The 24,840-nt window shown below is 39.9% G+C and overlaps 1 protein-coding gene across 2 annotated transcripts in view; it reads right to left on the reverse strand.

Moving 5' to 3' along the window:
- The window catches only part of POU6F2 (POU class 6 homeobox 2), a 526,248-nt gene that overhangs the window by 128,082 nt on the left and 373,326 nt on the right, over window positions 1-24,840 (reverse strand). For both annotated transcript variants that reach the window (XM_037507267.1, XM_037507275.1), the window contains one exon: window positions 4,956-5,314. In XM_037507267.1, coding sequence (XP_037363164.1) covers window positions 4,956-5,314 — 359 coding nt within the window. The remainder of the gene's footprint in view (window positions 1-4,955; window positions 5,315-24,840) is intronic.

Raw genomic sequence — 24,840 nt, forward strand, 5'->3', positions numbered from 1 at the left:
TTTCAATATATACTTGCCTTCCCACAATTTGCCACCCCTGCAAGCTCAAAGTCCTTTTCCTTTGTCTTGTCACTTCTCAAAAAATGTATTTTTCTTTTGTTAAGATGCTATATCAGCCCAAGTTCTCACCATTTCCTTTGACTTTAGTCATCATGGAACATGCCTCTGTGTACATGCAAATACATGATAATAAGCTTCTGCTGGTTCTTCTCTAGTCACTCTGACTTGTTAGTCCACTTTATAGGGCCCCATCAGGAGAACCTAGCATAATTTGAAGAAAAAATTTTTCTTCTCCTTTGTATCTACATAGCTTACTCTATAGTTTGAGGTGTTTGAGTCATAGTTTGAGGTATAGTTAGAGGTGACATAAAACCTCTATACAGAACAGAGGGAGTTCTAGAAAGTATGTAATTCCCCCTCCCTTTATAGATGAAAAACGTAGCCCCACAAAGCTTTGAGTAATTTTGCCTTAAATTAAGTCTAACTGTTGAGGATAGATTTGGTCCAGGGTCCTGGGCCTTTTCTATAGGAGGGGCCAATAATTGGAGACCAAGTGAATTAAAAAAAAAAAAAAAAAACAAACAACAAAAAAGTGAAAGTCATGCAAGTTTAACTATTTCTCAAGAGTTTGGGCTCTTTGTTTTAAAAAGCGACAATGCACCACCCTCCCCATCACCCACAGACAATGGAATTTAGTATTGAATGTTTTCCACTGGGAAAATGCCCCAAAGAAGAGAAGGAGGCTGTGCCCACTGCATAGCAGAGGTGGGATGTGGATGCAGTTTTACTCTTGGAAGCCTAAGTGGTGACAAGACCTCTGCATTAGCAAATGCACATGGTTGAGAACAATTTTATGTTATCTCCTGAGCAACTTCACCTCTGAGGAGGTGACCATGCCCCTCATTCCTCATACAACCACAGCTTTTTCTCCTTAACTGCTTCCACGGATTTCTCTCCCTCTGTTATTTATTAAAATGTGCAACACAAGAAGAAAAGGAAAAGATTATCCTGCTTCCTGCCATGCAAGACAGTATGCAGAAGGCCAAGGTTAAATGCAGCATTTGGTTTCTTAAGCTTCTCTAATGTATAGGTGTGGAAAAAGCAATCTGAGACTAGAATTTATAGTGGTGACTCTCTGAGGATAAAAACTTGACTTTAATTTGGACTCTCTGGCTAAGATAAAATCTGCTTCTGCTATCATTATCCCACTTATGTTTGTCCTCACAGTCTCCATTTTGCCACCCAGCTGAGTGGGAAGAAATTAACCTGACCTTGAAAAATACTTGGGTTTTCAATAGCCAGTAAAATTCTAAAGGCCTCCCAAAATTTAGATCATGGACTCAGACCTGAAAATGATCTTTAAAAACCATATAGGCCACACATTTAACAGAGGAGGGAAATGAAGTCCAGAGAATGGACATGACTGGTTCAAAGTTGGAGCTAGTTGGAGGCAGGGTCAGAGCTAGTATGAGACTTCAAGCCCTCAAGCTCCCTTTCCCCATGGCACCAAGGCTAGACTCAATCCCCAACTGATTTCAGATTGTTCCTGAAGGAACATCACACCTTCACACAGTATTTGGAATTCCTCTTGTACAAATTAAAATCTCCCAAGGAATATTTTCAAGAAAAGTTATCTCAAATGTTAGAGGAAGGAAGGATTTATTTTGCCATTATTATACTTGTGGGTTTTTATCTATATCAAAATTAAGTATTGAAATTAAAATTGTACTTTGTTTTTTCTACTCAAGAATTATTAGACCATATCTGCCCCCCCCCCTTTATGTTTCTTACCTATACACTGTATTTCTAGTTTTAGATTTCAGCACAGCATATGGTAATTTAGTTCATGGATGTATTCTGTTTTCAAAATTTGATATTGGGTTTTATACCCAGACTTACTTTACTTATTTGTATCGACTGCCTAACACCAGAAGACCTTAGCACTTACATTCCCTGTTTGGAACTTGTCTCCTCATCCCTTTCAGGAATGAAGTTCTAGGAGGGTGGGTCTTGTATTTCAATGCAAAATCTGAAGACTGACCTCCAGGGGTCAGTGTCTGGCACCCACACAGGACCACCAGCTCTTAAAATCCTGACTGATCAAAACTAGCAAATGAGGCTATTCACTTTTTTTGGACTTCTCTGAATAGACAATACTTAAGACTCATATCTGTCTTGAAACAAACTGGTTTTATAAATGCAACCCTTTTCATGGAATTGAGTAAATGTATGGAAAAATTATATTGTAATTTTAAAGAAATGCCTGACAAGAACTATTTGGAGAATTTTAGTCTAGAATGTTACTCTCTGCCAGGGTTAGGAATTTTTTTTTGTCTTGAGAAATTACCTCGCTCAAATATACTTACACAAGCTACTTTCACTTATTTTTTTTTCTGAAGATATTACAGTGTCTGTACAATTTTAGAAACAGTTGTTATCCTTCAAATTTTTTTTTAACAAGAAAATCTTCTGAATTACTGATTTTCCCTGATAATGAGTGGCACTATTAGATACTAGTTCTAGATTTATATCTCTAGGACAGATTTTGAACAATGTGAAAAAGATAAAACCCAATAAAAATAAAAATAAATAATTATAAAATAGAATGTAAGCTATCATATATGAATTAAGTTGATCTTAATAATCTTCAAAAACACTTTATTATCACTTATAAATATCATTGCATTTGAGAGTTAAGTATATTTGTAGTTCCTTTTAAGTAGTTTTCTTTTTAAAAAGTTCAAACATTCCATGTTCCAAAAATTCAAAGACCCTTTAGTTAGTGTAGAAGAAAAAAACAATATTTCAAAACCATGGAATTGTACATTTCCTTTATACATTTCTATAGTAAAGGCAAAAAATAATCCCTTTTATCCTTACTGACATAGCTTGGCTCAAAATTATTTCTATATCCACTCAGTAATATTTTTAAAAGTTTCACAAAATCACTTCTTTGGTAGTCATCCATTAGAGCCACAGTAAAAATGAGGGTATTATCTTACCAATGCGTTAAATTTTGTAAGTTAAAATTCCAACAGTGAAAAATTAGAATATTCTCTCAGGGACATAAAGAAAGAAATGTAAAAACAGAACAAGACCAAACAGAGATTTCCATGGGAAACCATTAGGAGCACTTTCAGAAATTCCCCTAAAACAACTTATTTCTGTGAAGCTGAAAGGTCACTTTATCTAAAGTCCTATCAACAGCCATTTAACTAGATGTCTACACTGGACTGTCACTGCCCAACAGAGATGAATAAGAATTTACGGTTATTAATAAGAATGCCAGAGAAGGCTGATATCCATAGGATTCAAAGCTCTCACATCACTGGAAGGAATGTCGGAATATTGGACAAGATGGGACAGAGCTAACTAATCTCACCCTCATCCCTCAGAGCAACACAGGTTTTTTCTTTTGGTAAGTTTTCCTAGTTTGAAGGTTCAGATAGAGAAGTGTCAGTTACACGGTATTAGGTACATTTAATTTAACTGGCCATAAAAAAAAAAAAAAAACATTAAATCTTTGGAATAATAGAGTTGTATTCCAAATGCTGAAAATATTAGGATTGCTGCAACCCTGCATTTTGTAAATTTGATTATACCTATTCTCTCCACAGATGTCAAAGGTACAGTGAAAACATTTAAAAGCCATGTTCTTTTCACGTCTATGCCAAAAGTGTTAGGTTTTTTCAGACTTTTAGGGTTTTTAAAAATATTATCTTCAAACCTGATTCAGGAAAATGTTCTTAGTAGCCATGGCCCAAGTGCCTGATAAAACACAATTACTCATCTTACCTAAGTTTTCATTTCCAGAAAGAATTTGAGCACCACTGAGAATCCAAGTTCATAGAAACAACATTACGGATCAACAAAGTTAGTTCTCTAACGCTACTCCAATCCACTCTACTGCCTATTACCAAACTATCATGACTTGGTATGTTTTGCTATTCAGGACCACCTGCCTGCTATTGTGGTCCTCAGGCAAGGGAGGGCTGCCTGCCCTCCCCAGTGAGGAGTGGGGGTGAGTTGGCATTTGAAATAAGTGCATAGGCTGCTCATTCTGCTAGACTTTGTTGTACTACAAATGTACTAAATCATCTGACATCTCACTGGGGAAACCTTATTATGTAAGTCAAAAACCGAACGATTAATTTCTGATATGTTGACATCACAGTCATTATGTTTTGAAGCTAATTTGTTTTAAAGGCATCTAAATTAAGAACGGTTTTCTGAACTTTGAAATTATATATTCCTGAATGCTCCAATCTATTCCTCCTCAGTGACAGTTGGTGAAAGAGGGGTTTTCATGATTAGCCTGAAATATCTATTTCGATGTCTCCAACCTCACAGTAGTAAGTAAATATGCAGAAGCTTTAATATTTTCTAAAGTTGCACGTTTAGAGCACTTGTTAGTCCATGGAGTAATGGTTGGAATCTGGGACATAAGACTGGGGCTAAATTTCGTTACCCTCCTAACCCCAGAGAGTCTTTAGAAAAATAGAAACAAAAGAGCACAAAGTACTTAAGGTAGACACTGTTGTATTCATAATATAGAGAAATAACCACCATGCCTCATGGACAGGAGATGCAGTTCTCCACGGGGCTACAAAACTGTGCTAGTAATAATTTTAATTGGATGCTATCTTTGCTGCCTTCAAAAAGTATCATAAAACGGAATTATTACAGGCTACAAGTGCACTTACAGTGCTGGCCTCTCACAGGAGGAAACAGATAACATTTATCCTTTGGAGGGCAACATCAATGGGCTTCTATTTGTTTCGTTTACATGCATCCCCTGTTGCCTGCTATTTGCTTCCCCTTCCCTAAGTCTAAGAGATCAATTTGAATTAGACGCTGCAGACCTGGAATCTAAGTTTTGCTGGCCCGCTGCCCTTGGGGATGGCACGACCCCCTCCATCCGCCCTGCGCGCCCTCGGGGCTGGGGGGGAGCATACCTGCAGAGGGTTGGGCGGAGTGAGCGGCGGCGGGAGGCCGTGTCCCGGAGACTGGCTGGGTTTCTGTGGGGGGCTTGCACTCTGCGGAGTTGGAGACAGTTGGTTCTGGTTCTGGGGGTTGGGGAGGGATGGAGGCTGCTGGGGCTGCTGCGACGGGGCGGCGGGCAGCTGCTGGGAGGCAGGTGGCGGCTGCTGGGGCGGGGCGGGCTGGGGCGGCGGCTGCTGGGGCTGCGGGGGCGCCTGCGGGGGCGCCTGCGGGTGCTGGGCGCCGGACGGCGGGGGCTGGGGCGGCGGCTGCTGCTGCTGGAGCTGCTGGAGCTGCTGGAGCTGCTGTAGTTGGGAGTTCAGGGATGAGGTAGCTGCAAGAAAGAGGGAAGCAGAGTTAAAACCAACAGGACAAAACACCTTGCTGAAACTTTGGTGCCTCGTTTTGGAGCGGTCTTTCCTTTAAAAAAGTTTGCCCTTTCACTCTGAAGCTCTCTGGTATTTCAGAGGGTTGGGGGGCACTGGGAGAAAGAATCACCCCATGAGGGAAAATTTTAAATTTGGGGAGGTCGGGAGTGTAACACGGGAGGGCCTGAGCAGCACCGACAAAGGGGGGTTACTAGGAATGGAGTCGATTTAAAGAACTTTCTTTCTCTCTTCCTTCCACGCTGCTTGGGAAATAAACGTATGCATTTGTGCTCAGATTTAGATTTCTGAAGTTCAACCACTTTAATTCTTTTCGTAAATGCTCAGCTGCAGTTAAAAACTGAAGACTGCTGTGTTAATCTTTTCATCATCAATGCCCTTAATGGTGTCATTTTTTCTGTACCTTTCAGAACTCTGCCAATTTGCATAGGGATGTGATTTTCAAGTTCCTAGAGTTTCAAAATTAGAACGCATTTCTCAGTTTTGCCGAGTCAAAAGCCCGAGTCTGACTTTTTTGGTCCACTTATCAAAAAGATGGATTGCCCCAAATTGGAAGGTCTGTAGTCGGGGAGTAATGAACTGTACACTCTCGTGACCAGGTACATCAAGGACTAGCCAGACACTGAGAGAGCGAAGTCAAATTTCTAGAATTTCTTGTTAGTTGAAAAGTAAAGATTGGTGGGAAAAGCTGTATCGACACTGAGCATACTAAATTTGTTCTCAGATGCCCATCTAGCACTGGACCGTTTCCGACAGTTTGGCCAAAAAATGGTTCAGAGAAAATCACTGTTACAACTACTTCAGGTACTGCTACAGTTACTTCACTTCCTCCTTGCCTGAATCTCGATCTAAAACTTTTCTTTTTTTTTTTTTTTTTAAATTAAGATTTATTTATTTATTTATACAAGCACTGGGTACAGTCAGAATCATGAGAGGGTGAGAGAATTCACCAGAGCCAGAGCGGGGAGCAGAGCAGGCAGATTGAAGTACACTGCTGAGGGGAGCAGCGGGCAGCAGGAGAGGTCTGCGCGCCATGCGGGACCCTCCTCTGGTGGCCGGGGAGCAGCCGGGGATCAAACCGGCGCTGCAGAGGCTGCGGGCAGCTTCTCAACCCAGCGCTCTACCGCTGCGCCCCCGGGGAGGCCCTCGATCTAAAACTTTTCTGAGGGGCCTCCCCTCCTGGCGCAGGCGGTTGAGCGCCGCACTGTGAAGCTGTCAGCAGCGTCTGCAGCGCTGGTTCGACCCCCGCAGGAGGGCGAGAATCCCATATGGCGCAGCAGACCTCTCCTGCCGCGCCTGCTGCTCCCCCTCAGCAGTGTGTTTCCTCAGTCTGCCTTTTCTGTTCCCCACTCTGTCTCTGGTGATTCCTCTCACCCTCCCGCGCATCTGGCCTGCACCCCGGTTCTTGTATAAATAAATCAATCTTAAAAAAGAAAATCTTTTTTTAAAAAAAGTTTTCTGACAAGCTTAAAATAAATACAAGGATCAAGGTTGAACTCATAGGCGTTGGCTGCAATGTTTTTCTGTTCCACTCCCACCAAGATTAGTTAAGAATTAATAAAGACTTCTACAGGCACTAAATCCTGATTGCATCATTAAACTAGTCCTTATTTTTAAAATGCTCCTTGTTCCCAATCTAGTGATTCTTTAAAGTGACATACCATATACCTGCTTTCATGTAGCAAAAATGTACTTGAAAAATAGGAACTGTATTTTCTCTAGAACATCTAGAGAAATTTCTCTGTAAGGAAACCAACCTGTGATTAGTTTTGTAAAGTTAAGGCTCATTTTGTAAAACCCATTGAACAGCAGCTAGACACTAGGACAGTGTACTAGTACACTGTACAGTCAGGTCATTCATAGAATTTGAATATAAGACATACTCCTGCCTTCACGATGTTAACAGTCTAGTTGTGGAGATAAAATGAACTTATAAGAAATGATCAGGTTTGGGTTACCTGTTACAGAGTCCTGCCAAAGGTAGTTGCTTGATACATATTAGTTAATTGACTAAGTGGTCAACAGTGTGGAAACTGATCAGAAGAGCCAGGAGAATCAGGAGAGAGGTGTTCTGTGGCCTAGATAGGCCAAAGCAGAATTAATGGAGAGTATGGACAAGGAGCAGAGAGGGTTTAGGGAAGAATCAGGCTCATACCTCAAAAAAAAGGAAAAGATGATACTCCACACGGGAGAAACAGCCAGATGACAATATGGTTTAGGTGGTACTGCCAAAGGACAATGGGGAGCAAAGGGACTGCCTGGCACACAGGCCCCAGGAAGTTTTGAATGTGATAGATGGAGAGCTTATTTAATGGAAGTGATGGAAGGATGGCTCTCCAGTGAACTTCTGGTAGAAGTCAAATTTAAATATATAACTTTGTTTGAAGCAAGGCATGGTTGTACTGGTGAAATGTTAGCTTGACAGGCACCATATACCAGCTCTGTGTGAGCAGGCACCATGTAGGGCTTCCATGTTGGACCAGTTGAAATAGCAAATCCTCCTTGGCTCATTGAATTTCTCTTGGTCTACTCAGACTCTCATTCCAGTATGTCTTGCCTTGCATGTAATCCAGAGTGCACTGGGACTCCAGAGGTAGAGATCATATGTGTGTGTGTGTGCATGTGCATGTGTGTGTGTGTGTGTGTTTATAGATAAAGTATAGGTAAAGGCTGGAAAATATCCATCCAATGGGAACTCTCTGAACTTTCTGCTGAATTTTGCTGTAAATCTAAAACTGCTGTAAAAAGTAAAGTCTGTATTAAAACAACAACAACAACAACAAACACCCAGTCATCATCCTTTTTGTCAGAACTTTTAAGTGTAATTTTTTTTTAAGATTTATTTATTTATGCACACAAGAGCTGGGGTACAGGCCAGAGATGCAGGGGGTGAGAGGATTCACCAGAGACAGAGTGGGAAACAGAACAGGCAGACTGAAGTATACTGCTGAGGGCAGCAGCGGGCGAGCCAGGAGAGGTCTGCTGTGCCATGTGGGCTGCTCCCTGGCTGGCCGGGGATCGAACTCGCGCTGCAGAGGCTGTGGACCGCCCCACAGTGCAGTGCTCAACCCCCTGTGCCACCAGGGAGGCCCAAAGTTTTGGTTTTGACATCATCCTTCCCCTCCCACCCACCTCACTCCTGTTACACAAAATCACATTTTTTACTGAAGAGCTGGGAGTCCAGCTCTGTTCTGACCTCCAGGATCTTTTGTGGCCTGGGGGGGGGGGGCGGGTCTTGGGTAGTGGGACTTGATCCTCCTTTTAGTGAAATCACAGACATTGGAAACCTGATTACATCTGGCTACCTGCCCGATTCAAATCAAGCCTGTCCTGATTTCTTCAGGTGGGAGGCACATATGTCAGTGCTTATTTTCATGGTTGACTTAATACCATACCGTTTCATTTTGGTTAGAAAAGCATTTATCTAAATCAGCATTTAGAAACAGGAAAGACAGGGGAATATTGGCAGATAGATATTGGCAGATGGGTAGATGCAGCAGACCCTAACCTACTAATGAGACATGGTCCCAAATGTGTCTTTGTTCCTTGAAGTTAGTGAGTTCGTATTGGTTGACTATTTCTTTCCCACATATGCAGTTTTCTTGGAAAGGCATAAACATAAGCAAAACCTTCTCAAGTTACATAAATCTAGTTTGGTATCTGCAAGGAAAAAAAAAAAAGATGGTTCATAAGACATGTTCAGGTATGTACCAGATGCAAGGAGAAGCACATGAGGAGAATAATGTGACTCTGGCCTACAAAATGCCAAAGGTGCTTGTACAGTAATTTGAAAACAAAAGTAAAAAATTGCCAAAATATGGAGTCTTTATATGGGTCATTGTGTAAAGCATCCTGAGATATGAATACAAGTTAGGAAGGTTCAAAGACATATTTGAACTACAGAGAATGTTTGTGGATGAAATGATGATTGTTGGGGGTAAAACTCTCACCCTATTCATGGAAGATTAAAGATTTCACTTTTGTCCTTGGTATTTATATCCTTTTATGATTGTTTCCTCACTCTCCAGTTATTATACACTATATAGGCCAATGTTAAATATAACATTTAACTACAATAACAGTAGCTATGAAAGAAAAGAAATTCACAGACATTTAATTAGGCCATTTGGAACAATTCTGAAAAAGATACACAAAACAAAATTCCATCAAACTTTGAATTTCCTAGACAATTCAGACTTTAAATTTCCAGGGTCGCAAAAACCCATGGCTTAAAAGTTCCCCAATAAATAACTTACTATGATGGAGAAGTAGCCAAGAATCCTGAATTTCTCCAATTATTCAGTTTCTGTATCTCAACTGTAAATTAGAAAATTCTTATTTTGAATCTTTAAGATTTCTTCAGGAAATCACACACATAAACACTCCTAGAGGTATCAAGACTCTATTGGATGGGATTTATATAAAATTACTTCCAAGACAGGGAAATGGAAAGTAAAATCAGCCTATGTACCCACATATAAAGAGCAAGTCCATGAAAGATTGACTCTAGAGGAGTACAAATATGTCTTAAACTTTGCTTTCACAGAAAGCAAACTACATGCAAATGCTAAAGGAAATGGGATTCTTAGCCACACCCTCACCTTTGTTACAGCAAAGTATAACATCATATTACTGTCTGACTGCCGTTGGGATCTCAAAACGTTAGCATTTTCTTGGACTATTCAGGTTCAGGCATATGTGGGCATGGCTGACATACTGGTGGTTTGGATTTGAGAGTTTGCTGGAAAGGGACATAATTTATTATTCACTGCCGGTGTTTATACTCCACTGGGCACATACAGGACTTCACAGTGATATTTCCAGAGCAGGGAGAGACCATGCATGCTAAGGAAAAAAGGAAGCAGGTGGAGGTTATCATTGAAAGTGACCAGGAATCCTGAAAAGAGACTGAAGGTAATGGCTTTCAGACCCGCCATTATTAGCCCTGTCTTCTGCTGCAAGCCTGGCTTTAAGGAGAGAGGAAACACCAAATCAAAACCAAGAGGGTAACCTTGGCAATATTCGTTAAGTACAAGAAACCAGATGCCAAAGATCACACATTGTACAACTCCATTGAAAGAAGTGTCCGGCATGGGCAAGTCCAGAGACAGGAAGCAGATTAGTAGATGGCAGGAATTCAGGGGAGGGAGGAACAGAGGGTAACTACTAATGTATGGGTTTCCCACTATGGCTCATGAGAAAGTTCTAGAACTAGATAATGATGATGATTGGACAGCACTGTGAATGTACTTGAATGCCACTGAATTGGATACTTTAAAGTGCTTATAATGACAGATTTTATGCTATGTGTATTTTACAACAGCATCAACAATAATAGTTTTTCTATATTCCAATTCCATACTGGAGACCAAGCCATACTCGCTGCCTTGGAATTCCATAAGAAAAAGAGCATAATCTTATGGGCTCTGCATGGTTTTGCCATCCTGAAGCCTCAGGGCACCTGCTTGCAAGGGCTGTGCCTGGGAAACCAGAGGGTGAGTTGTGGGCAGGGCTGCAGGATGCCAGGTGCCAAAGGGAGGACTACAATGTGGACATTAGGGAGAACAGGCCTGGCAGAAGCAGAAAAATGGAATCATTGTCAGCACAGGCCATGCACTCCTTCCTATGCAGAACACCTCCTGCATCTTCTAGAAATACTGCAGATGTGGAAATGACACTGTGTGAGCATGCAGAAAATAGTGATGACAATGTGGCTTCAAAATAAGATCGTGCTTTATAGCTCAGAAAGTACTTTCACGTAATATGAATGAATTTGCTTTTCAGACCAACCATACGGATAATGATATCATGGACATGTTACACATGTAGAACTTGGGCCCAGAAAGGTTAAGTGACTTTTTCATGTTCGCCATGCTGGTCAGTTCAACCTTAGGTGGCCATCACCCAGGGTCTCTTAAAATAACATAATCTATCCTACAGATACGGCAACCCATTCCCCCCCAAAACTACTAACTGTTACAGTTAGATAACTAAGTGGGGTGCCCTCCATGGCAGATGCTGCTCCTGAGGAGAGGTGGCACAGGTATCTGGCTACAGAGGCTAATTGGAAGGTGTTTGCTGAGTGATGAATTGTCCAGCTCCTGGGAAAGTGTGTACAGTTGTACCTATGTCCTATTGCAGGCAAAACATATTTTTTTAAGCCTGCTGATAGGGAATGTGAATGTGCTTTTGAGCATAAAGATGCTAAGTTGAGTGTAGGCCATGATTTATTATAAGGAACAGAGATGGGGCCTAGGAAGGAAAGTGAGAGCCAGGAGAGGTGGGGAATAGCTACTGTGCACTTGACTTGTGTCTCAAGTGTAAGGCATCAGCTTATATTGTCCATAGAACTCGGTGGCACATCTCTGGAGTTGGGTGGAAGCTGCAAGTTTTCCATATTTATTTGTCTTTAGTGAGGGACAGAGAATCTCAGATAAGCCCCAGTCTTACAAATCACTTGGCTCATGGGCCACAAAAAAAAAGCAAGTTGCTCTTTCTGATGTAGACTTTGCCTCCCTAACTCTGTATGAATATAGTTCATTTTTGCTGTTCACTAAAATCTCTAGGTGAAAAGAATGGAATCTAGAACAATCCATCCAGGGGAATTTGAGTTAGTAAAATGGGACACCTGCACACCCCCCTCTCAGGAGTGACTGCTGAGGTAGCTGATGCAGGGGTGCAGTTTAGGAGTCTTCTTAATGCCTCTGTAAGGACATCGCCAGCCTGCACTGGAGGATTGAAGCTTTGCAAAATAGATAATACATCAGAAACTGGGATTTTGAAAGAGATCAGAAGGTGAGATGTTTCAGGGAAGTTTGCCTTTGTTTTTGGCGACAATATCAAACACAAGCAAAATTCAACTCTGCCTCAAATATTAGGATATATAAACATCTCACATGGGGTCAGAGTTGTGAGCTCCAGAAATATCGTTTACACATGTCTCTACCTTTCATTTACTTCGTTTGCACTTAAGACAAATCTAAGCATTTATTGAGAAGTCCAATTTTCAGAATTCTTCCAAAACATCCCTAAAAATTTCTAGTCAAGCTACCCAAGCTTCTTTCATAGATCACTTGTTTTCACCAATTCTAGCAATCTGTCTGAAATTGTGGACCAGAATCAACTGATCATCTTGTTAGAAAAACGGATTCCAGAGCTAGAACAAAATCTGCATTCTAAAGCAGCACCCAGCGGATCAGGAGTCGGTGTCCTGCCCCAAAGTAATTTTCTTCTCACTTAACCTCCCTGAAAGCTAATTTTCAATCTCACCCCAATATGCTTAGTTCTCAGTCATTCTTCCAAGTTCTTAGGAAGTTTTTCCAGCTTCTTACTGAGTGCCAACCAAAATGAAAAGGAAAAAGACCCACACCTTCACACCTTGCCTCTCCCTCCATGGAATCATAGAACATCAGAGACAAACATTATTATACTATATAATAAACATTTTCTATAATGATAAATATTTATTATAGTAATCAATCTTATTACTATTCTGACTCTTATTTCCTCTTTCCATTTCTACAGTAGAATTCTTTAGCAGGATAATTAAAATATCTCATGATAGTTTGATCATTATGTAGTGATATACATATTAGTCATTCAATTTATGTAGTTCATGTTAGGCTTTCATATGTGGTAAATTATAAAGAAAACCTTTTTAGATGAAGGATTATGTATATTTCTATACACACAATGTACATATACACAATCTATATAAACTATACACATGTATACAAGCTATATACACACAATGCACATACATACACTATATATACACATAGAACTATATATATTTTTTCTTTATATGTTGTATACATTAGGGTCTCTGAAGGAAGTAATGCGCTATAATATTTTCAATATAAAATAAACCTAATGAAAATTTTGAGATATAATTAACACTGTATTAGTTTTAGGTGTACAACCTAATGATTTGAGATATTTTTTGATTTCCCAAATAAATTTAGTTAACATCCATCTCCAAATTTTTTCCCTGGTGATGAAAACTTTTAAGATCTCTACTCTTAAAAGTTCCATTTTCTTGAATGCAAAAACGTTTCAGATAGTGTAGTAAGAAAGGAGAATGAAATGCAAAAAAGTTTCTTGAGGAGAGCTGGGTTGGGGAACTGGAGCTGAACTTTTCTGTGACTAAGTAGGACAGCCTGGGACCTTGTTGAACTCTCCCCAAGCATGGAAAAAGCATGATTGTTAACTGATTTTGGCCGTAAGCAACCTGGCCTGAATATTCTGCTTCAAATAAGCACATAACAAGAGTAAAGGAGGGAAATGCAATTTTATCAGGACTAAACCTTAAAAATAATAACTTCCTTCAGGAAAAATATTAAATAGTCCCCTCCTGCCTTTTTTTTTGATCAGATATTCAAGTCTTCTTTAGGTCTTAGTGCCATTTGCGTGTGCTTTTTCACTAAATTCTGATGGGTGGATTCTACGTATTCTTTGATTTTGCTTGACTGATTTTTCTATAACCTGGAGGGAACCATAGACTCTACATGGAAATAGTCATTCTTGATTTGAAATCCATTTGCTCAACACATGAGACTGAATTTATTCATCAGAGAACTCTAACCTTCCCATAATCACCAACTTCCTTCTCTTATGGAATTTGGCAGTGGCTTGGTGAAGAATATGGCTGAAGTAATGAGATTCTCCTTGGATGTCAGATCTCTATACTCTACTCATTTTCCAATACATGCCTATTCAAGGTGTTGTTTTGAATTGTTTGCTTTGTGAGAGATCTGAGAGTAATAGTTCATCACTGACTATGCCTCCTTCCCTTTTAAATACCATATGATTTTAATGACAAATAGGAAGCAGCTTACAGAAACACTCACGTAACAATCACATTATTTTTCTTCTAGAAATGTGAAAACACAGTTATTGCATCTTTGGTGACCTCCTCTCAGCAGATCAATTCAGCTTTAACTAGAGGTTACAAAAATTAAAATTATAACTAATATTTATTGGGTTTGGTTTTCCAGGGAAAATTTTAAATTATTAGATAGAAATAAAGCTGTAGTTACCAAAACTGAAGCTAGGGAGACAGGGGAAAGCTCATTTTATAAGCCTGTGCTGAAAAATAACAATGTAAGTTTCACTTAGCAGGCAAAGCAAGATGTAGCCTGACTTTTCAAAGCTTCAGAGTTTGCCTTTCCCTCCAAATGGACATTCACAGGAGAAAATATTACAGGCAGTTCAATGGATACTCCGCCTGGTTTAAATATGGCACAGTGTTCACTCAAATTTCTTTTAGGCTATAGACACATGGGCCAGTGCTTATTTTCATGGTTGATTTAATCCATCCCCTCTGCCACTGAGGGGATTATTCCCTACAGTTATTCTCCAGTGATCTGTCAGTTCAGATTAAAAAAAAGGTAAGTGACAAAGATGCGGAGGCTGATTCCTTTAGAAGGCTGGGGCTGCTAGGCTGTATAGCAAGAGATTTCTTTGTAAGAATCTGACTATGTTCTCCTCTTTTTAATTTCCCCATATCACCAGAAACCCTCCTTATCTAGGCAGAACTTTAAACTCTCTAAACAGGCAATTCAATTTTGTTCCTATACAACAACTTCAGGGGTGCCAAAAAGCTTTATAGATCCTATGCAGTTGGTTCTTGCTTATTTTTTGAGAAGAGGCGATAACATATATTTCTTCTCACTTTACAGATGAAAAAAAAATCTAAACTCAGACACGATTCTAGGACCACTTGTATCCCAGCTTTGCTTGTTCTGAACAACAGAGGATAATACTTTCTTTACTACATCTGTTTTTATATTTGAGACATATGAATCTATTCTTTGTCAGATTTGCAGTTCCATACCACATTCATTGAAAAGAAACCTTTAACAAAACTACTTTAATTGTATAGGAAAATGTTTACTATTTAAAATTTACTCATGTTACCTATACACACTATTAATATTCCCATTCTTATTTTTTCTTTCCTCTTCTACAGTAGAATTCTTTAGCAGGATAATTGAAATATCGCTGTAATAATTTATTTTGTATTGATATGCAAATTAGCCTTTCAATTCACATAGTTCATTTTAGGCTTTTTAAAAAGAAGACAATTAATAGTTTTAGTGAATTAATAAATTACATTAATGATAACACTACTAGGAGAAAATCATCCAAAAAACTGGGAAAATTTATAAAAGGAGAAATTTATAATAATGCTGGAATATTAATTGGGTTTAAGATATAACATGAGTAGAAGTGTTTTTGCAAATGTTCATGGATTTCTGTCAGGCTGGTTCATTGGGTAAATAAAGTTGCCCTTTTTTTTTAAACTTTGCTAATAATATATTTTGGACAGAAGAGGCAAACACAACTATATTAGTCATTATAGGTTAGGCTATAATGTGGTAATAAGCCCTAAAATCTCAGGGGCTTAGACAAAGTTCATTTCTCTCATGGCATCGTAAGTTGGCAGGGGGTCTTAACTCATTGTAGTCACTTTATGTACTCACGCTAATAGAACAGTGACTACTTTGAACATTGCCAGGATGATGCCAGAAGGAGAGAGAATTTCTCAGGGCAGGAATTAAATGCTGTGGCTCAGAAGTCACTTTTCCTCACATCTCATTGGCTAGCACTAGTCCCATGGCACAACTCAAATGCAAAGGGACCAGGAGGTGCTATACTATCACCTCCCAGAGAATGGGGGCCATAAGATTGGAGAGCAGCGTTAAGGATCTCCACAAAGGCATTGCTCTGCCTCTCACATGGTTTCTATATCTATTACTTTCTCTCCTCTTCCATTTTCCCAAGTTTAACCACCTAGTGTCTTGTCTGGATCACTGAATGAGCTTATTAACTTGCTTCTAGTCTTTTATCTTCCTTGTTCTCTCTCTCTTTCATTAATTCAACAAATGCTATCAAGTCATGGCAAGTGCCCATCTGTCACCAGAGTTATCTTTCTCAGAAAAAGATGGGATTACAGTGTTAATTTTCTTAAAGAGGATGTACGATAGTTTGCATAGTACAAAAACGGAAATCACAGTGCTTAGCTCACTCTGGAGAATGACTGCTCTAGGTCCTGCCCACCTTTCCAGACTTATTCTAACCCACTCTGAGCACACTCCCTTGTCATTAATGGTGAGAAGCTGGTGATGCATGGCTGGAAATAGCCACAGAAGGGGGTGCCATACTCCACACTTAGGAAAACAAAGTCTTAAAAATGTTTGAACTGGTTGACAATTCAGGAGCATCTATATAAAATTCCCATTGTCCATTTTCTTATAAAAATTCAGCAATTCTGGCATTTTGGGAACTGGAGCTGCGAAGCAGCTGTCTTGGGAGCAGGACTAGCATGAACGAACAGAAGTCAGTGTGACCCTCTGTCCTCTGCACGCCTGTAAGGGAAATTTCAAGTGGCACCTTGCACTGCAATCACTTATGAGGGTCTGGTTGTCTCTTTTACCAAAGAGCTTCCTGTAGAAGGTTGCCTACCATGTCTCAGTTAGGTTTTTTTTTTTTCTTTAGTTTTCCTACCTCCTCTCAGAAACTTGCTTATAGCAGATGCTAAATAAATATCTTAGAAATGATAATTGTAAGGAATTGGAATTTGCTTTGTACCAGTTAGCTTTATCTTATTCTTATTACACTGTGTCATATATTTGCTCTGACTTGGCTCACGATACAAAAGGTGCCATGGGAGGTTTCTAGGAGACTAAGTATAAATTATGACACCTCTGGGCATGTAAGGATCTACAAGTAACTCTAGGGAATGTTATAAATTAATAAAAAAATTAAGACACATTCATGTGTTCCTTTTTTTTTAAAGTTTATTTTATATTTTTTAAAGATTTATTTATTTATTTATACAAGCACTGGGTACAGTCAGAAACGCGGGAGTGTGAGAGAATTCACCGGAGCCAGAGAGGGGAGCAGAGCAGGCAGAAGGACGAAGTACACTGCTGAGGGGAGCAGAGGGTGGCAGGAGAGGTCTGCGCACCATGTGGGACCCTTGCCAGTGGCTGGGGATCAGACCGGCGCTGCAGAGGCTGCGGGCAGCTTCGCAGCCCAGCGCTCAACCGCTGCGCCACCAGGGAGGCCCATGTGTTCCTTTTTAATAGCTCTATAGGCAACGATAGTTACCCTGACACATCTGGAGCCATGACCTAAAAATTCTGTAGAGACATTTTATTTATTCTATAGAATTTGTATTTTGTAGTTCATTAGTTTCATCACCAGAAAGTTCATTAAAGGGTTTTTCATTAACATTTCAGGATCCAGTATTTGGTGGTGTGCTATAGAAATTCAAAATGGAATATGTATATAAAATGCAGCCAAGGAAGAAATGACAAGCTTAGAATGTCCTGAAAGGTTATCTGGAAAAACAGAAAAGTGCTTTTTCAAGGAGGATCTGAGATAGACAGATTAAATCATAATCTTAGAAGAATGAAAAATGTCATCACAACCCAGGACTGACCCAAGTTCCACCCAATCGGTGGAGAAACATGATAGAGCATATGGATTAAGAGGGTTTGAGTTGAAGGTCAGGTTTTTAGTATGTCTGGGCTAGTAGGATGTGAAAGTCAGCCAGACATAACAAATGTGTTGCCCTGTTAAGTGAGTGTGCAGAATGGCAATGTAGATGCAAGGGCCCCATGGGTCAGTTCCTGTCTCCCCTCTCCATAGCCACATTCTACTCCTCACCATCAGCAAATGCACCCACTGTTCATCAGAGAAACTAGGCAAAATGATAGGACAGATGAGTACAAACTCACTAACAGTACTGGTGAGATAACACAGATTCTTTCAGCTTACAATGGATTTAAACATTAAATACGTATTCAAACAGGTTATAGAAGATGAGAATGTGAATTGTATAGCAGCACAGCATCTCATATATTTAAGTTACCCACTCCCTTCATAAAGCCTCTGAAAGTTGCTTGCTTGGACTGATGTTAATAGTTTCCATTCCTTTCAGTTTATATATCCTCCCTACTTCTTTTCCTTCCTTACTCAAAAAAGTCATTACACATCTTCTATGTTCCAGGGACTGTGCAGGAGATGTAAACATGAATTAAACACTGATTCTGCTTAACTGCAGTTTGTTCACGTTCTCTCTAAGAAAACAGACCGGGATATCCTAAACCACGAGGCAATATGATATGTTATGATTTCTTCTTGCTTAATGATTTTCACCTTTGCCTTCTTCTCCAAAATACGTCTTCATCTTTCACATGAAAGACATTGACAACTTAGCCCTCTCCCACTTCTGCAGTTAACTCCTGCCGTCCATTCTCCTAAGAGGACCCTCCATTCCAGTTGAACCTCTTGCATATTCACTCTCAGACACTTTGCTTTCTGGTGTCTGTGGTTTTGTTCATGCTTGTTCCACTTTTTGAAAAGGTCTTTCCCTCCCCATTCTCTCTGTCATGACTTTGGAATTCTTTCAAAACTCAGCTCATTTTCTGTGTAGCCTCTTCAGGTCCAACTTGTAATGTAGGAGGTTCAATGAAATGCACCTGTGATATTGCTGTTTCTCTTTCGTAGTTGTTAGGCATACTCTGGGGTTAGAAAACTTGCCTTTTCTGAAACCATCTCAAGACTCTAAGACGAGATAAGCCTTTTTGGATCATGAATCCCTTTGAAAATCTGAAAAAGTATACACCCTTCCCTGAAAGACCTGTTTATATTTATAAATTTAACATAACTCTTCAGGGGATTTCAGATCCCTCTGAAGCCCATCTATAAACACCTCCCCAAGGCTAAGAATTTCTACTTGGGATCAGACTGTATATTAAGTTAAAGTTCATCTGACTTTCTCAGAAATATGGGGGACTCCTCGATGGGGAGAAGTTGGTTTTCAGATAGAATTCAAAACTTGGGAGATTGGCTACAGGAAGTTGAGGGAAACCTGCACCCTTGATATTTTTTGTTGTCTTGGATCAGGTCTTGACTTCCAAGTGGGAAGGGCTAAAGACCCTCTCTGCTAACTGGAAATTCATTGTGAGTGAGCTCAAAGAATAAGCCAGACTATCTAATGGGGAGTTACTTTCTGAGATCTTGTTAGAGGCATGTTCAAATATTCTAGTGTAGTTTCATTCTTTTAGGGAGTCTAAAATGGCCCTATTGTGGCAGATATCAGACAGTACAGTGCATTGATGGACTGTATGCAGATTTTTTTAAGAGACTGTTTGAGAATTAGATGCATCTTAACCTATGAAAGGGTTGTTTTAAAGGAATATGACTTTAAGTAGAATTTTTGGAAAGAGCTATTGGTATTCTGTGAATCCTACCCCCCAGGGAGTATGGGATGTTTTCTCTTTCCTCATTTAAAGAAAGACGCCTTTCATGGGATAAAGCAGGAATCTTCTTTGTGTCCTTGTACCAGGGGAAGGCATTGAACTTGTGTTGCATTTTTGCTTGGAAAATGCAAAGGTCAATGCCAGGCTGGCTAGCTGCTCTAGTAGGGGAGACGGGAGAGTGGTGGCCCAGGGGCTAGTCCTCTGGCTTGTGTGGGGAGCCTCAAGATGTAGCTCATGTTCATGAGGGGACACTAGCGTGGGCCACCTTAGGAACTGGAAGGTGGACAGATCTCAGCACAGAGAATTTAAACATCCTGCTTCCCTCACACCAAGTGGCCTGTATTGAGAGGCTAGAACTGGGAGGTTTCCAAGAAACCACAAAATCATCCCTCAGAAAGAGTCAACTGTAAATATCTCTAAATCCAAAAGGCATGAGGCCAGCTGACAGAACATGAGTGAAATTAGCAAGTTTCTGTTTCTGAAGGGGTCAGAAAGAGAAGAAAGTCAGGGGAGGAAAAGCTAAAACTTCAAGTGGGGAGCAGTAGAGAGCTGCCTATCCCTGTTCCTCAGCGGCTGACTTTGTGCTTGCTTGAGACAGAGGATGTGGGAGTTGAGAAGAAATGACACTTCAAATCAAGTTGGAGTTTTCACTATTATTTTTTTTCTTTCACTATTATTGTGCTTGTTAAAGCGAAGTAGTACATATATTTCCTAAGAGTGCCCAGAAAAGCTGACATCCTTGAGTTGTCACTGGTGAGCAGGGGAAGAACCAAAACTCCAGTCAACACATTTAAATGACAGTGGGGGTCAGAATCAAAATCAAGTCAAACTTATCGGCACTAATTGAGGAACTAAGCCTGCATCTGCTTGTTTACTAAAAATGCAGATGGGCTTCTTTGCAGCAGATCTTAACTGATGGTTTAAGTGTATTAAATATTTTCTTGCTGTCCTTTCTCCTTTTCTCCTTAGTGGTGTCCTTGTGAGTCTAAGATCTTGTTGAGGAAAAGGGTAAGTTTCCTTATCTGTGGAAGTATGCATTTAGCTTATTGGAGAAGCTGAAATTCACAGTTCAGAGAGACAATTTACGGAGCTTGTAAAATGCTGATTCCAAGGGCCCACCGCCATAGAGTGTGGTTGAATGGCTCTGCAGAGGGCTGAGCAACTGCACTATTTAAGCAGATTTCTGACACAAGTGGTGCAAATTTGGGCTGCTCTCATCCCTACTGGATTTCAGGTACTGTGCTGGGTGCTTATGATGCCACAGTCAGCCAGGTATTATTTCTTATTCTCAAAAATCAAATAGTTGTGTGGCGTATGCATATAGCCTGAACATTATTGACATATGTGAGAATGCATTTCTTAGGAGTAATTTACAAATTATAGGATTTGTAATAGGATTAGTACAGGAAAAGGAAGAAAACCTATAGTAAGTGCCAAAAAAAGAAAATGCCCTTATGAAAGTCAGGTTGATAAGAAAGGAAAAGCAAAGAGCTGGTCTCTTTAAGAGCCCAACCCCAGGGAACAAGTGACTTATAAAATGAGGATTCCACTGCCAGGATTCTACCAAATGCAAAGGAATCAGAGCTGGCAGGGTCTTTGTAACTCGTCAAACTTAACCTCACCCTTGAGAAATAAGGAAAATGAGAGCCAGAGACCTTAAATGATTTACTCAAGTGCACACAGAGGAAAAGGTATGATTGTATTTCTGTATTTTTGGGTATATTTTGAACCAATAACCACTTAAACCAAAGGGACTCTTTTATTGGCTTAGAATTCTAGAGGCAGTTCTAGTCTAATAGTTAATACCTTTGTAAATATATGATTAAATGAGTGAAATAATTAGAAAGGGCTCTAAAACTTTCTTTTTAAAGAACTTAAACTAGTTTTAGCTAAGTTAATATGAGTAAGTAAAAAAATTCCCATGGTAATTTATTATTTCCTAGCTTTTGACCATAAATTATTAAACCTGAAAAATATCATTGACACAAAAACTGAATTGTGCATACATCTTCATTTGTTCGGGCAACATTTATTTATGGAGTCTCTACTGTGTTCCAGGCACTGTGACGGCTCCAAAGCAAATTTGGAATATTAAAGAAGAAGGCATTCATTTGGAATGTGTCCTGACTTCTTAGAAACCATCAGTGAATGTCGCCATGAGGGCAGTCGACTTCTAGGTGCAGATGACTGGGAGTCAGTTTTATAATCTGCTGAGTTTTATAACCCTCTGAGGTGCATTGCCCCTACACATCAGCAAAGGCCAGGGAAAGCATTTTGGTGGTGGCAACTTCCTTTTAGCCTAAAGTATGACTTGCTACAGAAGAAACACTGGGGAGAGAAAAAAATCCTACTCTTTAATGAAACATTTTGCTTCTCTTGAGAAAGAGGTGAGCTCCCGATTCTTTCCTTAGGAGGATATCAAAGTCATCCCGCTTGGATAGTGACAAACCCATGTCACTAGGAAGCTTTCCTCATCTTGGGCTGTGCTTGCACGAGTGCCCTCTGATTTTTGTCCCTCACTCTTTATGTAAAAGAATATAGATGTAAAAGAATATAGAGTGGATATATGAAAAGACTCAAATCCATGTGGGTTTTTTCACTTTCATTATTAGGCTGTTCATAAGATCAATTTCTATTCTGAAGTCCATAAATGCAATATTTCATCTTCCTTCAGTCACAGCAAAGTAGAGCAATGGTATGGAGGAACTTGATCCTTATCTTGGAAATACATACTTTGAAAGTATTTATATCCAGGGCCTCCCTGGTGGTGCCAAGGGGTTAAGACACAACCTATGAAGCTATCCGCAACCACCACAGCACAAGTTTGATCCCCAGCCAGGGAGCTACCCACACGGTGCTGCAGACCTCTCCTGTCTTGCCCACTGCTCCCCTTAGCAGTGTACTTCAGTCAATCCGCCTGTTCTTTTCCCCACTCTCTAGTCAATCCTCTCACCACCCCCCCACACCTCTAGCCTGTACACCAGTACTTGGAAGCATAAACAAATACATCTTAAAAAAAAGAAAGTATGGGGATCCCAACTTAGGAAGGCGATTAAGAAAGTGGAAGTCTATACAAATGCACTGTGCTAAAGACTGACTTAGATGCTCCAAGTCATAAGTCCTAATGGAAAAGAACACAGAGGACTTTGTACATGTGAACTGCCTCCTCTCAGGCCAGTTCTGCCTTACACTGAACTCTGTGGCGGGACTCACACTAGCCAGTGGGCACTGCCTTGGGGATCAAAGGGGCTGCAGGCAAACTCTGTTCTTAAGTATTTCTCAGCCTCATGGACTAAGACAATAGCTCTTTATTGGCCGATCTTCTTATTGAGTCCCTGGGCCCAGTGAGGATGAGTGTCAAATGCACCTCTGACTAAGGTTAGAATCAGGTTTTGTTAGTGTTAGGGTTAAAAATGGAAATCGAAGCACCACGTCTTTGGAATATTAAAGAAGGAACCCTTCTATAAGAGGATTTCTGGCAACAAGAAAAACTCAAGCCCATAAGCTCAGGGACCTGAACGGTATCATCTGAGCATCTAGAACAGGAGGACTGCAAAGCTAACACACTGACTATTGGGCCCTGTCAACAGGCCCAAGCATAGCACTTCTAAGATTCCTCTTCCGATCATCACTACTCTTACAACTGCTGTACCCATTACTGCTGTTATTGCTAGTGCTGCTCACATCGCTCTTACTTGCATTTTTACCGGTCTCATTAGAAGAGAGTGTTAAATGGAACTTGAACTCAAGGAAGACCTTCTCACTCTGCTCTCAACCACCTTCTCCCACCTTAATTGTCAGGATTTCCCCGCCAGCTAAGTATATTAAAATAATGAGATCCATTATTTGGGTAAACTGTTTCAGCAAACTGTTGGTCTATTGTCTGTCAAATTAGAAAAGTGAGCAATTGCACCTGCATGTTAGAAAGCTAAGTTGAAAGAGTGCACATGAAGCCTTTTGTTCGGGGTCGTCCATGAAGCAGGGATATCAAAAATGTTCATTTTTCCCTTTCTTTTCTCCCTCTCTTACCACTATTCCTGGTACTGGAGACTCCAGCTTGAACTGAAGTAAGAGACTCTTGAGATAGCCGGAAGATTTTGCTAGAGATAGAGACATGGAATAAAAAGAAGTAAAGGGAAGGGTATTCCCCTAGAAAAGGCAGCTGCATTGTTTCAGTAGCTGTAATGAGGGGCTGTGGGTGCAGGAAGCTACCCACCAGGAGGGTGGAGGAGAGCAGAAGTTGTCTGCAAACTACTGAGTGTTAATTTTTCTAACAATATAGAGTGATCAGCCTAGAAACATGAACTACACAATAAAAAAGTTCACTGATCATCCCTTGAGTTCTTATTATATACTATACTCAAACTCCTATAGTCCTGATTAAAAAAAAAAAAAATCTGCTGCTTAACTTGCACATTTGGCTTAAGAACATGTGCAAACTACTATTTTCAAGTGAGTCCAGGAAAGGCCTTCTTGCAGTGAGCCTAGAGCCTGTTTGCTTCTCTAGAAACATTAACACTGCAAATTAATATTATCACATCCACTTACAAAATATAAGGAATACTCTCTCAAATGGTTTATAGAATTAGAACAGCAAGACTTCCTCAAAAGTCTGATAGCTATTCCCTCACTCGGCAATGAATAGGAAACACAAACCTTTCTCTCTATGGCTGTAAAGCGGGATACTAAAACTGACAGTTCTATAAATCTCAGACATAGAAATGCTATGAAATACAATGAAGTGTTGATCTTAAGATCACAGAGGTTTGGGGTTTTGCTTTGTTTTAATTTTGATCAGCTGAAGCTTCATCTAGACCATCCTTATGAAGTTCATTATTTTTATGGCTGCATGGCCGAAAGATTTTTGTAAAGTTGCCTACTTCAAAGCTTAGGAAGCAGATTACCATCCTGGGGCTTATGAAATGGCATTTGGAAATTACTCAAAATCATTTTTTTTGCAGTCTCAAATATCTCCAATGTTTTCACTACAGTTATTTCATGAATCCTATCAAATAAAGCCATTATTAATTTAGCTTCTAACTTTCCAGTCCAAATAAGAATTTTTTAATATAAAAGTAAGAGTTTTAAATTACAGCTGTTGAAATGAACACTGTTATGAATTCTACATCTTGTTCACTGGACTCAGAAATTGCAATAACCACCCAAAATGCGATTATTAGAATATGATAACAACAAAATTG

The sequence above is a fragment of the Talpa occidentalis genome, unplaced genomic scaffold, assembly GCF_014898055.3.
Source record: "Talpa occidentalis isolate TD23 unplaced genomic scaffold, MPIMG_talOcc4v2.1, whole genome shotgun sequence".
NCBI lineage: Eukaryota > Metazoa > Chordata > Mammalia > Eulipotyphla > Talpidae > Talpa > Talpa occidentalis.